Source organism: Armigeres subalbatus, chromosome 3 (genome assembly GCF_024139115.2).
Source record: "Armigeres subalbatus isolate Guangzhou_Male chromosome 3, GZ_Asu_2, whole genome shotgun sequence".
Classification (NCBI taxonomy): Eukaryota; Metazoa; Arthropoda; class Insecta; order Diptera; family Culicidae; genus Armigeres; species Armigeres subalbatus.
The window spans coordinates 112,221,377-112,238,817 of record NC_085141.1 but is presented as its reverse complement, the minus strand read 5'-3'; the positions used below and the strand labels follow the sequence as shown (position 1 = coordinate 112,238,817).

Genomic DNA, 17,441 nt, shown 5'->3' with positions numbered 1-17,441 from the left:
GGAGGACCAAGTCTTGGAATGTTTGAAAGAGAAGTTCTGCGTACCAAACATCATTCGAGGAAGAATGTTCTGATCAAATGATATAGATTCGATTGCCAGACAGCTATTTCTGTTTGTTATCGATTTCAATTTAACCGTGTTTGAATAGGCATTCGAAAAAAAATCTGTCAAATACGCTACCGACCTAAGTTTTGATACACCATTTATTAACGAATAATAATAATGCATATGTCACGTTTTCAGATTACAAAATACTGTCGTAATCTAAAAAATATGACGTATGCACCAAACTACAGCAAACAAGTTTTCCATATTTTTGTTAAAGAACCACCATTTTTGGAAAATGGTGTATACGTCAATTTTTCAGATTACGACAATATAGCGGAAGAACTAACGGATATGTCTTGAAGAATGTCACAAAGCTATCGTCTTTCATAGTAGGAGATTTTTATTCAGTACTTCTCATGCTTTATTTTCTTATTACTATAGTTTTACATCCGATATATGAATTTTGTTCCAATTGAGTGTGGAGTTCACCTATCTCCTAATGAGTCAAGATTTTAGAAAAATAATCTTTTTCGTTTAAAGTTTCATAGAAACAATGCGAAGCATCTCGCATGAAAGGATAGATGTTTATAATGTAAGAATATGTTTTATTCACACACGACATAAATGCTGTTTGATGAAAGTGTTTCGAACCATTGCTTGTTAAGTTTATTTTCACTGTTGCTGTTTTGTGATTTTAAGCGTTTCTTATGCAACCCAAGGTTGACAAACTACATCTATCCTGCTGTTAAACAGTTATAAATATGATTGTGATTGTTGTTCTCAGAACATTAGTTCCAAAGCCGCAGAAGCTTGTGGCAATAAATAAAGATTCCTCAACGCTGTTGACGAATATCGAAATCGTCTACGATTAAAAAGAGAACGAAAACTTATCAACACTAATTATTTGTGAACAGCCAAATGATATCTCATTTCAGCAGTATTGATGCGCTTAATATTGTTTCTGCTAAAACGAGGTGAAAACAATACCTAAACACTGAAATCTACTCAGACTCTAATAATGGGAGCACAGTTTGTGCAGATCTAAGCGAATAAATAAAACAAAGGATTCAAGCAAGATGATTGAGATCGCGGACTGGGCACCATAGTTCCGGCAGGCGTCGGTACCATTCTACTTCTGAACCACCACAGTCGGTGTCACCGCCCGGATGGCACCACCCCCGTGCATATGGTTTCGCAACGATTCATTCTCCGGATTAGCCATCACAGACTCGATGAAAGCGTTGGTCTCCTGCTGAAGCTGAGCCAACTGCATTTGCAGCTCCTGGTTGCGTCGGATCAGTTTGACCGTTTTCAGTGCGATGTCGAACAGTCCCTTGGTATTGTTGGGGTGGTGAGGAATGTTCTGGTGATTGTGATGAAGCTGGTGATGCGGGTTATACGACCGTGGTGATGAAAATACTGAGTACATGGACGATATGCTGCCGTCCTCGCGGAAACCGTCGTCATCGAAGTCCGAGATGCCGAGCGACGTACAGCTGAAAAATTATGAAGCGAGATTTAGTTTATTTAGTAATTTTTAAAGTTCCAGAACACTTACCGACAACTATCCAATGGGGAAAAATCGTAGCTACGGTCATCCATCGAGCTGGAGCATCCACTGGAAGATACGCTCATCGACCGGTGGCTCCGTGGTCCATGGAAAATGCGGGGCTGCTGCATCTGATGTTGCGCTTGTTGTGCTAGAGCTTGCTGATCGCTGGATCGGCTTTCGTCCATGTCCACCATTTCTGCAACATCCTCCACCGAGACGGAATCTCCGATCGTTGAGTAGCCATCGACGGAAGACGCTACGGAAGAGCTGGTAGTTTCGTCCAATGTTTCTACCTTGCTCGGTTGAATTGAAGTTGGCTTTTCGTATGGAGTCCGACTGTGTAGCGCAGAAGTTCTGCGAGATGATTGCTTTTGAGATTTTCCAACTGGAAGGAAAAAAAAAATGGAATTTGGTTAGAAGAAGAAGGCAAGTTAATTTCTATATCATAATCCATATATCATAATCCCTAATTAATTAAACTTTCAACATTGGTTATCGCTGGGGCCGATACTGAACGCCTTCGTTGCGAATGAATTTCAGACTGTGATACTTCATCGACAACAGCCTCATATATTTATTCTGTTCTTAATACTCTCCCTAACTCAATGAAATTCAAAGTCTATCATTTATTTGGAAGGCTCATTTGCCGAAAAGCGTTACGGAGTCGGAATAATGTTTTGGATTAAAGTTTTTCATGATTCTTAGAGGCCCCATACACGCTCCGACATGTTGTAAAACTTTGACTCCACCCCAGGAAATTTGGTTCGGTCGGAGTCAAGTCGGGCAAGTTGTACGACTGTTGAACAGTACAACTTGGCCACAGACGGTCCGACTTTACTACAACTGAACCAAATTTCCTGGGGGCGGAATCAAAGCTGTACAACGTGTCGGAGCGTGTATGGGGCCCCTTATACACTAATGTTAGTTTTGGGGAGCCGGAAGACTCGCGGTTTGGTCGAGGTTAGGAAATTCGATTATACAATAGAAAAGAAAGGGAATTAAGGGTGATTAATTAATTACAATGCTGATGTTTACACAGTTGAAATCCTTGGCAATGTTTCACATCTGTAACGAGACAAACATTTTTTTGAGACATCAACGAGAGAAAGACATACGAATGGGATTTAACGGTTGACAACAAGAGGAAGACATTTTTAAGGAATTACGACGGCAAAAGGGATGGATGGACGACGATTACAATCTAACATCAGCAACTTTCAATGTGTGGACAAGGGACATGTATTCGAGATCAAGATACGCCAGCACATCCCTATGAAAAGTGAGATGTAAAAATTGAAAGTTGTGAAATTAGGAATACGGATTCCTTCCAACTTCCTTCTTCCCTGTCTTTCTTCCTTATTTAATCTTTTTCTCCTTCTTTTACCTTTTTAATACTTTATTCTTTCTTGCATTTTTCCTCTACTTTTCTCCTTTTTCCGTCTCCTTTTCGCTTTCCATTATTTCTTCTTCTTCCGTCTTCCTACTATTTTTTGAGCCTTTTTCCTTCTTTTCTCCTTGTTCCTGAATTCGCCATCTTACTTTTTTATTTCTTCTTTCTTCTTCTTTCTTTTTCTTTCTTCTTTTCTCCTTTTCCCTTCCTCCTTCTTTCTTCTCCCTTTTTCCTTCACACTTCTTCCTCCTTCCTGCTGCCCTCCTCTGTCTTCTTACTTCTTTCTTTCTTTTATCTCACCACTCACTTTTCATTTCTTAACATCTCACTTCTCAATTATCATCTCTCGCTTCTCACCTTTTGCTTCTATTTTCCTCGTTACTCACTTTCACGTCTCACTTCGCAACTATCGCATTTCACTTCTCACCACTCACTTCTAACTTCTAATACCTCACTTCTCACTTGTTATTGCACAGATCTCATTACACAGAACTCACTTTCATTTCGCAATACCACTTCACCCTACTAATTTCGATCATCTCATTTCTCACTTCTCACTATAGCCAAAAACGTTGAAAAGGACAGAAGGTCGAAAGGACAAAAGGTCGAAAGAGATACAAGTTCGTAAGGGACGAAAGGTCGAAAGGGACAAAAGGTCGAGATGAACAAAAGATCTAAAAGGTCAAAAGGTCAATCGAGAACAACTTGTTTACTAGTAGGGTGCATTCCAAAGGAATTTATGATTTGCATTTGACTTCAAGCAGAAATAATATACTCAACTCATCAATCAAAGTTGAAGAATGAGCAATTTTCAAAGAAGGAGTAATTTATATGAAACAATATTAAGAATATCTAGATAGTTCTATTGGGTATAGCCCGACGTAAAGACGTTATGCATAATGGATTTTAGGCATGATGTACGGTAGGCATAATGGACGTTAGGCATAAAATTACCCAAAGAACAGCCTCCGACATAAAAAAGGCAGAATTATGCCAAACGTCAATTATGCCTAACGTGCATTGTGTCTTACGTCCGTTATGCCATATGTCAATTATGCCTAACGTACTTATTCCTAACGTCGCGGACTCGTTCTATTAGAGATACAAAAGATTATTGATTTGAGAAATGAATAAAATTTGTATTATGTGAGATTGATTCTCTCCGTTTCAGTTTTTTGTCGTTTTCGACCTTTTGTCCCTGTTCGCAACCAACATTGCGAAAATAAAACTTTACCATCCATCAAAGCCCATATTCCCAAATCCCTTTTCGAACATCAAATCCAAAGTGCAAATGTGTGTGTGTGTGGTGCATGGCAGCTGCGTTCGCCGGCCGGCGATGGTCTAGGCGAAGTTTTCCCTCCACAACAACGGCAACATAGCATCGTGACGGCGTCGCTGACAGCAGTGCGCTTATTGGTTCGCGCCAATCCCAGAGCGGCAACCAATCACCGTCCAGATGAGAAGCGGAAGAGAAGGATTTCAGCTATAAATATAGATGCCCTAAGCAAGCATTGTCATTACAGTCCACACTTTTGTGCAATAAACATCGCGGATTTAAAATCGTGTTTTTTCCTTCTCCAAGCGAGCCGAAATCCAAAGGTCTTTTTCAAGACCAGAGTTAAAGAAATAATTTTCTTCCGAGGTTGAGCTATCACTTCATCGAGGCTACCTTCATCCGAAGGATCCGCCAGTTCCTGCAATGGTCTAGGATCGACCATTTTTTGGTCCAAACGAACCGGATAGGAGACCACAACCGTGGTGCTTTTCCGTCGCTCCCGGCGACAGTGGTGGACAATCAACCGATTGGTCCAGTTCCGCTCATCCGAGCTTGCTTTTCCGTCGCTCCCGGCGACAGTGGTGGACAATCAGCCGATTGGTCCAGTTCCGCTCATCCGAGCTTGCATTTTCCGTCGCTCCCGGCGACAGTGGTGGACAATCAGCCGATTGGTCCAGTTCCGCTCATCCGAACCACTAGACGATTCCAGCCGTGATTAGCTCAACTTCAAAACTGAGTTAATTAAAATAATTTTCCTCGGCATATGTGAGAAGGCGTCGCGGAAAGTTTGTTTCCAGTTCCGGTGTTATATGAAGTGAATCCGTTAATAGTTCGCGTCATCGTGGTTACCGTCGCGAGTGCTAATAGCAAAATAGACGAGTCCGAAGAAAACAGCAGTGAAGTGAACTCTCTTAAACTGAAGGCGATTGATACCGGAAAGTTCTAGAACATTTGAGTAAACTTGTCCGGTCGTGTTTGTGTTTGACTGACGAAAGTAAAGGCGTATTGTGAACTATTTTTCAATGCCTATGGAGCACACGCCAGTAAAAGTGAGTGAAAAAGTGAAAATGCCGGACCTAAAATCAATAATCCACTTACGTGGCCAAGCAAAGGCAAAGGTTACTCGCATTCGAAAGGCGATCGAAGAGGCTGATGCGGCTGGTGCACAGTATGATGCCGCTCAGCTGAAAGTGTTGTCTCGAAACCTGGAAAATCATTTCCAAGAGTATTTGGCACTCCATCACCAGGTCATGGCAGCGTGCCCTCCCGAGAGAGTCGAAGAGCAGGACCAGGGATACCTTGTTTTTGAAACCCACTACAACGAGACGTGTGTTCTTGTCGAACGAGCAGCCCAAGCATCTCGTTTTGTTCCCGTTGCCCAACACCAGCCAACTACTGAAAATCCCCGAATCATCGTTCAACAGCAGCCATTGAGGGCACCGATTCCGACCTTCGATGGGAAACCAGAGAACTGGCCTCGCTTCAAGGCTATGTTTTCTGACGTGATGCGATGCTCCACCGACTCGGATTGCATCAAATTGTACCATCTGGAACGATCATTAGTTGGAGCGGCTTCGGGTATAATCGACGCTCGCACCCTAAACGACAACAACTACACACGCATGGGAAATTCTCGAGGATCGATTCGAGAATAAACGGGTAATCGTGGATACCCACATCCAAGGGCTGCTGAACCTCCGGCGGATGAGCCGAGAAAACCCGAAGGAGCTACGAGAGCTTATCGATGAAGTGACAAGACACATCGATGGGTTGGTTCTGATCGAAGATGAGCTGGATGGAATCTCCGAAAGATTTGTTGTCAACCTTGTGTCCGGAGCCCTGGACAAGGATACTCGAAAAGAGTGGGAAGCAACCATCCCACACAAGGCGATACCAACCTACGATGACACCATAACCTTTCTCAAGAAGCGGTGTGCCATCCTCGAACGCTGCGAAGAATCATCGAAATGTCCGATCAACGTGCGACCAACCGTTCCAATAAAGAATCCTGCCAACCCGGTGAGAAATTCCCAAGCAAAAATGTATACTATCATTGGAAGTTCCGATGCAACCTGCGAACTGTGTCAAGGTGAACATCCCAACTTCAAGTGCGAGTTCTTCCGTGCAATGTCCATTCCTGAACGTCATGCAAAGGTTCGAGAGCTGAGGCTGTGCTACAACTGTTTGCGAAAAGGTCATCCGAGTAGTTCCTGTAGTTCCCCGCGCACTTGCCAGAAGTGTCAAGGTAAGCACCACACACTATTGCACTTTGAAACCGCACCACATGTAAATGCACAACCCCTTAATATTCCTCCGACACCCGCCCAAGCTCTTGATATAAACCAAAATTCTCCGGTAGCTACCACTTGCTCAGTAAGCGAATTTCCCCGTCTTGACAACAGTCTCTTGATGACCGCTGTTGTAAATATTTTGGGTAGCAACGGTAAATTGCACCCATGCCGTGCTTTTCTGGATTGTGGGTCCCAGGCGCACCTGGTGACGAAAAAGTTGATCAATATGTTGAATCTCCGTCGAAATTGTTGGGGCCAATGCAAGAAAAACCACTCTTTCGGAAATGGCCAAAATTCAGATTAGTTCCAAACATTCTGATTTTCAAGCACAGTTGGATTGTCTCGTAACAGATCGAATCACAGGTGTGATGCCGTCCCGTAAGTTCGATACTAAATCATGGCTTCTTCCATCTGAACTACCACTCGCCGACCCAGCCTTCCACACTCCCGGGGAAATAGACCTCTTGATTGGAATCAAGCTGTTTTTCAAGCTGCTTTTGCCTAGTCAGCTAAAAATCTCAGATGAACTTCCCGTTCTCCAGGAAACTCGCCTAGGGTGGGTTATTGCTGGTACTGTTGATGACGGAACCCCACTAAATCAGCAACAGTGTCATGCTGTCATCCTTGAATCATTAGCTGAATCTATGGAAAGATTTTGGTCACTTGAAGCTATCGAATCCTCCCCAGTGTTGACTACCGAAGAACAGCGATGCGAAGCAACGTATCAATCTACAACCATTCGTGATAGCAGTGGTCACTATATTGTCCAACTTCCCTTGAAGGATTCAGTGTCAAACCTGAATAATAACCGTTCCCTTGCCCTTCGCCGTTTTTTCATGCTTGAGCAAAAGTTAAAGAAAAACCCAGTGCTTAAGCAAATGTATTGCCAGTTCATTGATGAATACAAGCTTCTCGGCCATTGTCAGCGTGTTTTTGAGACCTATGATACACCTACTCGAATAACGTACTACCTGCCCCACCATGCCGTGCTAAAACCTATGAGCTCAACAACTAAGCTCAGAGTCGTATTTGATGCCTCAGCAAAGTCTTCTGGTCTTTCCCTAAACGATACTTTGATGATTGGCCCAATTGTCCAGGATGACCTGTTTTCGATCCTTTTGCGGTTTCGGCGGCATCGCTATGCCTTTACCGCGGACATTTCTAAAATGTATCGCCAAGTTCGTGTTGATGGAGAACAGACATCTCTGCAACGGATTTTCTGGAGGAAGGAACCGACTGATCCATTAGAAGTACTGGAATTGGCAACTGTCACGTATGGAACAGCCAGCGCACCTTTTCTCGCCACTCGTACTCTGAAGCAGTTGGCTAGTGACGAAGCTGAACGTTATCCTATCGCAGCTAGAATTGTGGAAGAAGATTTCTATGTCGACGACGTCCTATCTGGAGCCGATACTATTGAAGATGCTATTCGATCTCGTTTGAGCTGACCCAATTGTTGAAGAGCGGTGGATTCCCAATCCACAAATGGTGTGCCAACCAAGAGGCCATCATTCAAACAGTACCGGAAGAAGAAAGAGAAAAGTTTCTAACCTTCGAAGATGCGGACATCAACCAGTCTATTAAAACCTTGGGTTTGCTATGGGATCCAAAGGAAGATGTATTCCTTTTTGTTCCTGATTCCTTTCCAGCCCATCCTCATCCGCCAACTAAACGTCAGGTTCTTTCCGAAATAGCAAAGTTGTTTGACCCTCTCGGTCTAGTGTCTCCCATAATCGTGATAGCCAAGATCATAATGCAACAAGTCTGGGTCAGTCAGTTGAAATGGGATGATGTGCTCAAAGATCAATTGTTGTTAGATTGGCAAATATTTCGTGAATCACTCTACCGAATTCAGCAGATACGAATTCCGAGGTACATGCTACTATCTGACGCAGTATTCTTCGAAATTCATGGGTTCGCTGATGCGTCCAACCTGGCATACGGCGCATGCCTCTATATTCGTGCAGTATCAGTTCAAGGCGTGAAGGTTACGTTAGTGTGCAGCAAGTCCAAGATAGCACCGATCAAGGGAATAACCATTCCGAGAATGGAACTTTGTGCAGCACTCTTGCTTTCTCGATTGGCCTGCAAGGTTATTCCAGCCCTGAAGATGGATTTTCGGCAGATAACATACTACTCCGACAGCCAGATTTTTCTGGCTTGGTTGAAGAAACCACCAGCCCAACTAAATTTGTTCATCCGCAACCGCATAACGGAGATAGGAAATCAAACAAAGGAATCCCAATGGAAATACGTTCGCACAGATGAGAACCCAGCAGATATCGTGTCTCGTGGCCAGCTTCCCGAACAGCTGGTCTCTAACCACTTGTGGTGGAATGGACCACCGTTCCTCTATAATCTTGGGTACCAAGTTAATGAACCCGATGCTATTCCAGATGATGAATTACCTGAATGGAAGCCAGCTTTGATCGCAACACCTATTGTTTGTCCAGATATTCTTCCGTTTATGAGTAATGTAAGCTCCTTCCGAAAGCTTCAGCGAATTGTTGGTTATGTAATACGATTTGCCAGAAATGCTAAATTACCGAGGTCCGAGCGAACCCTCTCATCTTCTCTCTCTATTCCTGAGTTAAGATATTCCCTTGAAGTAATAGTGAGATACATTCAACATACTGAATTACGAAGTGACATACATGCTCTAAAATCTGGACAATCGTCTCGTCGGCTTGCTAATCTTCGTCCCACTATCTGCAACAACCTTCTAAGAGTTGGTGGTCGTCTAGAAAACTCCCAACTGCCCTATGATGCTAAACATCAGTTAGTGTTACCGGATAAAAATCCTATTACCGAGTCTCTCGTAAGAGCTTTGCATGAGGAACATTTACACGTCGGGCCATCAGGTTTAATATCATTGATTCGTCAAAGATTCTGGCTACTTAACTCTCGAAACACTGTTCGGAAGATTATCAGATCTTGCATTGTTTGCTTCCGCACTAATCCAAGATTGCTCCAACCATCGATGGGTGATCTTCCAGAAGTGAGAGTTGTTCCTGCCGCACCCTTCGCGAAATCAGGAGTTGATTTCGCAGGACCAATTTTCATTCGCCAAGGAGGGCGAAAATCGGTGCTTGTAAAGGCTTATATTTCGCTATTCATATGCATGACTACGAAGGCAATCCATTTGGAGGTCGTTTCGGATCTGTCTGCGGCTGCTTTTATAGCAGCACTTCATCGTTTCGTTGCACGACGTGGTGTCGTCGAAGAGCTACATTCGGACAATGGAACCAATTTCGCTGGCGCAAGGTCTGAACTTCACGAATTGTATCTTTTGTTCAAGGAAGATCAGATGAGGAGAAGGTTGAATGATTTCTGTCAGCTGCGAGAAATTACATGGAATTTTATTCCACCCCGTGCTCCGAACTTCGGTGGACTCTGGGAAGCCGGGGTAAAAAGCACCAAGACACACCTGAAAAAGACTCTACACAAGTCCATCCTAACCTACGAGGAATACTGTACCATTTTGACCCAGATCGAAGCTATTCTGAATTCTGTCCTCTTTTCACTCACTCTACTGATCCCACAGAACCTGAAGCGATCACTCCAGCGCACTTCCTTATAGGGCGTCCACTTACTGCCATCCCGGAACCTACTTTAGAAGAGATCCCAGTGAACCGTTTGTCCCGTTGGCAACATCTACAGCAGATGCGAGATCATTTTTGGAGACGCTGGTCCAGGGAGTATTTGAATACGCTACAAAACCGTAAAAAGTGGACAAAACATTCGGAGAACGTCACCCCGGGAGTAGTGGTATTATTGAAGGAGGATAACATGCCACCTCAAACGTGGAAGCTTGGCAAAATTGTGAAAGTATATCCTGGAGCCGATTCCATTGTTCGCGTGGCAGATGTACAAACAGTCGCCGGTGTATATCGTCGTCCAGTATCTAAATTGGCCCCACTTCCATTCGAGTCAAATTACCCACAATCCGACAACGCTTCTGAGCCTTCCCCGGGGGGTGAATGTTCGCAACCAACATTGCGAAAATAAAACTTTACCATCCATCAAAGCCCATATTCCCAATTCCCTTTTTGAACATCAAATCCAAAGTGCAAATGTGTGTGTGTGTGTGTGGTGCATGGCAGCTGCGTTCGCCGGCCGGCGATGGTCTAGGCGAAGTTTTCCCTCCACAACAACGGCAACATAGCATCGTGACGGCGTCGCTGACAGCAGTGCGCTTATTGGTTCGCGCCAATCCCAGAGCGGCAACCAATCACCGTCCAGATGAGAAGCGGAAGAGAAGGATTTCAGCTATAAATATAGATGCCCTAAGCAAGCATTGTCATTACAGTCCACACTTTTGTGCAATAAACATCGCGGATTTAAAATCGTGTTTTTTTCCTTCTCCAAGCGAGCCGAAATCCAAAGGTCTTTTTCAAGACCAGAGTTAAAGAAATAATTTTCTTCCGAGGTTGAGCTATCACTTCATCGAGGCTACCTTCATCCGAAGGATCCGCCAGTTCCTGCAATGGTCTAGGATCGACCAGTCCCTTTCGACCTTTTGTCCCGTTCGATGTTCTGTTCCGTTCGACGTTTTGTCCTTTCGACCTTTTGTCCCTTTCGACCTTTTGTCCTTTTCGACAATTTGTCCCTTCGACCTTTTGTCTTTCGACTTTTTGTCCTTCGACCGTTTGTCCCTTCGACTTTTTGTCCCTAACCCGGATTACTCTGTTCGTTGCAGTCTTATCAATGCTATTTACTGTGCTATATCTAGAGATTTTTTAAGCGGTTGAAAGCTTGTGTGGCAGTCAAAAGAGGACATTACGAGAATTCTACTATTATTGCTTAATGCACTTTCATTGCTAATAACTTTTTTCACAAGTTATTTACAATTATGTTATTCAGAAACAACTTTCAGTTGATTTTAATCACAAAATCTTTCGGTCATATGTACCAAACCCTGAGCATTTTTTTTATAGTGAGAATAAACATTTGTTTGTATCCATTGAACATCTTATTATTTTTTCATGAAAATGAAACAGTAACAAAAATGATGACCGATAAAACGTTTGAACCGAATACTAAATGAATTAAAGGCCTGTGCAAGGAATTCATCAAATGAACGAAGCTTCACCAACCCAATGGATCCTGACAATTAATGTTCATTTTAAAGTTCATTCTGGGCCCCACTCAAAAGCCATTTCCACGGGGAGATCATTTTTCTTATGTCTTAAGACCTGGGAGTGGCGTTTGACCGCAAGCTGAATTTTAATGAGCATATTGCAACGATTACTGCCAAGACTTTCGCCATAATAAGCTATATGCGAAGGAATGCTGCAGATTTTGATGACGTTTACTCCCTGAAAAGCCTATACTGCTACCTCGTGCGAAGTATACTTGAATATGCTGTGCAGGTGTGGGCGCCCTATCACGAAATCCAGATGACGCGAATCGAAAGGGTCCAACGCAGTTTCGTTCGTTTTTCCCTCAGGCGATTTCCGTGGAATAATGCTTTGAGGTTACTTTGAGGAATAGCGATGCCAACTGATTCGACTCGAAACCCTTCGACAACGACGCGGAGATTTGCAGAGGGTTTTTGCATTTACCATTTATTAACAACCACGTGGACTGCCCAGAGCTCTTGCAGCCAGTTAACTTTCATGTTCCAGCCCGTCGCTCCCGCCAACGTCAGCTCTTCCAGTTTGTCAGACACTCCACAATGTTTCGGCAAAATCACCCGCTTTAACGTTGCTTCAACCACCTCAACGACATTGATTGGTTCGATTTTAATTGTAACAGAACGATATTCAAAGCTAGATTAAGGCGAATTTTTACTTAGCATATAAGTTTTAAGCCAGCCTGTACAGTTAATACTGAAGATGAAGATAAATAAATATATAAATAAATAAATAAATATAAGAGTTACATTGATTGTTTATTTATAAGGGATGGTCGAAATTCTACCACACAGTAGATTCGATAAGTAGCACATTTGTGAATCGGTTTCTTGATTTCAAAAACAATAATATATTGCAAAATGGCAGCATCGATGCGACTTATCATTATGTTTCTAAGATTTACATTTCAATAAAAAAAAGTCTTCGACTTGCAAAACTAGAAAAATGTCATCTGTCATAATACGAGCTTAGTACTATTCCATAGTGGTAAAAATCAAACAAATTTTGCTTTGATAACACGTTTTGTTATTTTTATGTTATTCGTGAATTGGTAGCCTGGATAGCAGGAAATTGCAAAATAACAGCAAACTTTACCATATATAAATAACATGATATCAAAATCTGATGTAAGTTTGCTTAATATAGTAGCTAAGATAACAAAAATAATAACAGACATTGTTTGAGCAATTAGCTCAAAAATAACTACCTTTTTCCATTATAAAAGCAAACCAATAGCAAAGTATTTTAAGAAAAGAAAATATCAAAATCAGTTAATATTGCAGTATTGCAAATGATAAATGAATAATATATTTAAGAAAAGATGGAAAATTTACTGGGATACCTAGTTGGGGGCCCTCCTTAGCCGTGCGGTAAGACGCGCGGCTACAAAGCAAGACCATGCTGAGGGTGGCTGGGTTCGATTCCCGGTGCCGGTCTAGGCAATTTTCGGATTGGAAATTGTCTCGACTTCCCTGGGCATAGAAGTATCATCGTGTTAGCCTCATGATATACGAATGCAAAAATGGTAACCTGGCTTAGAAACCTTGCAGTTAATAACTGTGGAAGCGCTTAAGGTCACTCCTGACGAAATCCAAGATTAAAAGTGCTCGCGTTTTCGGGGGCACACCACTCGATACGGAAGCAACGCACAACTGTCATTTTCACTATTTCACGCATGCTGCGACGCAGCAAAGATAAATAAACAAAAATGACAGTTGTGCGCCGCCTCTGAATCGAGTGGTGTGCCCCCGAAAACGCGAGCACTTTGGAACTTGGATTCCGTCAGGAGTGACCTTAATGAACACTAAGCTGCGAGGCGGCTCTGTCCCAGTGTGGGGATGTAATGCCAATAAGAAGAAGAAGAAGAAGAACCTAGTTGGAAAGTTGTCAGAATACAACGAGTTTCTGAAGAAAGCCATCGAGCTCGAACCCAAACCGATCTAGAGTGCGACGCTGCAATCAACTAAACGATTTATAGTTAGATCGAAAAAACACCACGAGCGAGTTCGGTTCGTCTAATAACAAACATATATTAATAACAATTTTGACTATTATAACAAAATTTGATGTTGGCATGCTGTTTAATGTTATTCAGATTTTGCTATTCAGTTTTCCATATATATATGGTAAAATATGCTATTCTTTTGCTGTTTTCTTCGACCCTGTCTAGACCCTTTCCGAGCAGGAGCGACGACCTCAACAACAGAAACTGGTATGAACTAGCCTTGCATAAGAGGTAAAATACCAAAAACTTATATGCAGAATACTTGAGGCATAACATGCTTAGGTATTTCAATACCAAACGAATAATATTTTTTATGTATTTGGTATTGAGATTCAATTTAATAAATGAGTTTGTTATGGCTTGAGTATTGTGCATATTAGTTTTTGGTATTATTCCTTTAGTATTTTACCTCTTGTGCAGGGCTAGTTCATAACCGAGTATGGTATCAATAACAGCATTAGGTATTATTGAGCCAATTTCTCCTGTTCAGGTTGTTCGACTCTGCCCGGGTAATTACATTATTGTCTAGGTAGAAACTGGAAAAGCCAACAGCTGCTGTTTCCCTGATCTTTATTTGGCAGCGCTGTTTAGAGCTTAATAATTTTCTTAGAAAAATGTGACACTTGTATCGACTATTCGCTGCTGTTTGTTCCAACAGATTCAAATAATCCTGAAAGTTAACCTTTCAGCACGTGCTATGTACAACAAGCGCCTTTTTCTACGGTGTTGCACAAAATACAAGCGCGCGCGTGTTCGAGTGTTAAATTCTAAAATAAAGCGAAGTTTCCCTTTATGGGTATTTGTCATGCGGAAAGAACGTAGAACCAGCGACATTTTCGTTTTGTCACTTGATAAAGAAAAATCCCCCTTTTTTCGCTGTCGCATGCTGATCTCGTCATTTACCAGTAGATACTACGTCATTTATCATAGACACCTTCAGACTGAACAAATATTTCAATATTGACGGGTATCGGAAAGATTTCAAGTGATGAACTTGCTTTGTAAAAATCGTAGGCAGCCATTGTGTACATGTTGTCTTGACTTTCTTGATGTGACCCGAGCCATCATATGGAACAAAGTTAGGCATAGACATTGACTTCCTACCATGGAAACTGTTATAAATGTAATAAATTTCCATTGCCGCGGTTGCACCGATGCGTACGAACCATCCAGTCAACTCAAAACAACAAATTAGACCCGATTCGTGGGAACGCACGAGCAGCCCTCTTCCGAGAAAGCAGCAATGTCTTTCCCAAATATTACGGCCCGATGATGAACCGGATTATTTTCTATTTTTCTGTCTGTCTACGGCGTCATCGTCAGCACGTGGCGGCTTTCGGGATTTTTGCCGCCTTTCTGTGAATTTTAGATAATAGAAGTGAAGACATTTTCAGATATCTACTTTTCGGGTCGTACAGGGAGAAGATCTATTTGAGCTGCCTGCACCCCCTCATTCCCGTCATCGGTTTTTTGCTCAGTCGCATTTCTAGAAGAAATTTAGTTTTAATGCGGCTGACCACGGCTGACTGATGTTCGTTGGGCGATGATATGAGGGCTGCCTCAATGAATCTTCTCCCTACTACATCTAATGCTGATTAAAAATTTACTGTCGTGAATTCACGAAACTGTAACACATTGTCACCATTCGACCAGGAACGATGCTTTGTTAGCACAGTCCATTTCGCTGTAGCAAAAAAGCAACAATATTTCTATCTTACCAACTGACAATAATTAAACCGTTGAACCATTGCCTCCTTTCAATAAATAATTATACTTTATTAAAATCACATTACCATACTCGCCTCCGCTTGTTGACGATTTAATATGTATATTTATATCTGTTTCATTCGATCACTTCCATTTCAACAGAGTTCATATATGTAATTAATTATCAATTGACGATCGCTCTCTGAAATCCAACAGCACACAACGTGAGACGTTTCTTCGTTTCTAGGGAGCTCGTGAGGTGCACTACTGCGGTTATTTATCAAGTGCGATTTTCAAAGCGTGACTCACAGTGGAACGTCGGCCAGCCGTTCGTTGTCTAGACGAAGTCACGTGCACGGGCATGAAGAATGTATTTTCCGTTAGTGCTCGCGGATGGCTGTTTTTGCTACAAGCTCTCACTCTCAATAGGTTAGCAACAACATACCTATCGCACCCGGCAACACCGTTCGATTCGGACTTGAAAAATATGCCTACTTGCTGTCTTGGGAACAACACATTCATACAGGGTAACTGTTTCGTTCCTACGTTGTTAGTAATTAAAAAGTAAATGAACTCAACTCTTATTGTTCTGATTTTACGGAAAAATCGTAGCAAACCGTGCTCAAGAACGGTTGTGAAAGTTTTCCACGCGTCAAAAAAAATTTTCAAGTTGAGTGATTCTCGAATGTACTGAAATTAGTCAACGACATAAATCAAGCCGGATTCAAGAGAATTGCAAGATCGATCAGTTGCTTTGCTAGGCTAGGTTCAAGACTGAAAATGGCAGATAATGGGCAACAAAGAGCTGGAAGTCACCCCCTGAACATTATTTCAAACAACCGGCGCCAACATGGTTCATTCCGGTATTCGGCATGCGGCATGGGATAGTACCACGCATCGGAAAAGCAGCAATTCTAATGATAGGAGCAGTAGGGATGTTGAAATGGTGTTAGTAAGTGCAATCGGAATTCGGTGAGTTTTTAAACACTTTTTTTTACGTAGGTGTGAACATTAAAATTTGAATGTCCCTTCACACTTAAAAAATTTGACCGAACTCGGTTCCAGTTTCTAACGAAGTCGATCGGTTATTACTAAAGAACCTAGTAAAGAACCGAACAACTCGTTTGAAAATAAGTTCTTAACCGAATGCTTTCAAACTATAAACGTATGATCGGTTTCACCTAAATAAATATGACAGAAATAAACCGATCGTTTCGGTAATACATTTTTATGTACAAGTTCGGTACGAGAAATGAGTACGTTCGGTAACACGAACTGAACAGTCGGTAAATATTTATTTTGACGTACAGAGATACAATCAAAGTTGAGAGAACGCTTCCTGTGTGTGCTTCATGGGTGTGTTCTTTATTTAATCACTGGATGCTGATTTACCATTTTTTTGTAAGAAAATCCTGGAGCGATTGTTATATGTGAGATGTAAGTTATCTTGATAATTGGTTATATGTAACGTAATTATCATTATTTCCATTTACAGGTATTATCTTCCAGAAAATTATTGCTGGAAAATTCTGTCTGCCACTTATTTGCGCTGACACATTTTCCAGCATTTGCAGCAAGCTTTTTACGTGATTTTTACGTGCCTATTTAGTTTTCCGAATAGCTAAATGTACGCTTCACAAAATGAGCATAGCAAATAAAATCAAATATAAATAATAATACTGATATGGATTTATTTTAATCATTTTTTCTGCATAAATCTAACATAAAGAACCGAGCTCCGTTGTTACTGAACCGGAACTGAAGCTCGGTTGTTTTGACAGCTTTCGGTTAAATTTGGAAACCGACACTCGGTTAAAGAAAGATGTATGAACCGAGTTAATTCGGTTAATTTGACATTTCAATCTTGACAAAATGATTACCGAGCGATCGGTTAATCTTTGTTGAACCGAGCAGCCAATAAAAAGCTGCGTTCAGCAGATAAAAACTCGGTTAAAATATAACCGAGTTCGGTATAATATTCTAAGTGTGTTTATATTTTCGATGCGATAAAGATAGCAAAATGTAAAATGTATTCAT

At 41.9% G+C, this 17,441-nt stretch overlaps 1 protein-coding gene across 1 annotated transcript in view; it reads right to left on the bottom strand.

Annotated features, from left to right (window-relative positions):
- Window positions 1-417: 417 nt before the first annotated feature.
- Window positions 418-17,441, bottom strand: part of LOC134225742 (uncharacterized) — a 47,120-nt gene continuing 30,096 nt past the window's right edge. The window contains exons 3-4 of the mRNA XM_062706071.1: window positions 1,607-1,985; window positions 418-1,544 (exon numbers count right to left, since the gene is read on the bottom strand). Of these exons, the coding sequence (XP_062562055.1) occupies window positions 1,178-1,544; window positions 1,607-1,985 (746 nt within the window). The 3' untranslated portion in view covers window positions 418-1,177. The remainder of the gene's footprint in view (window positions 1,545-1,606; window positions 1,986-17,441) is intronic.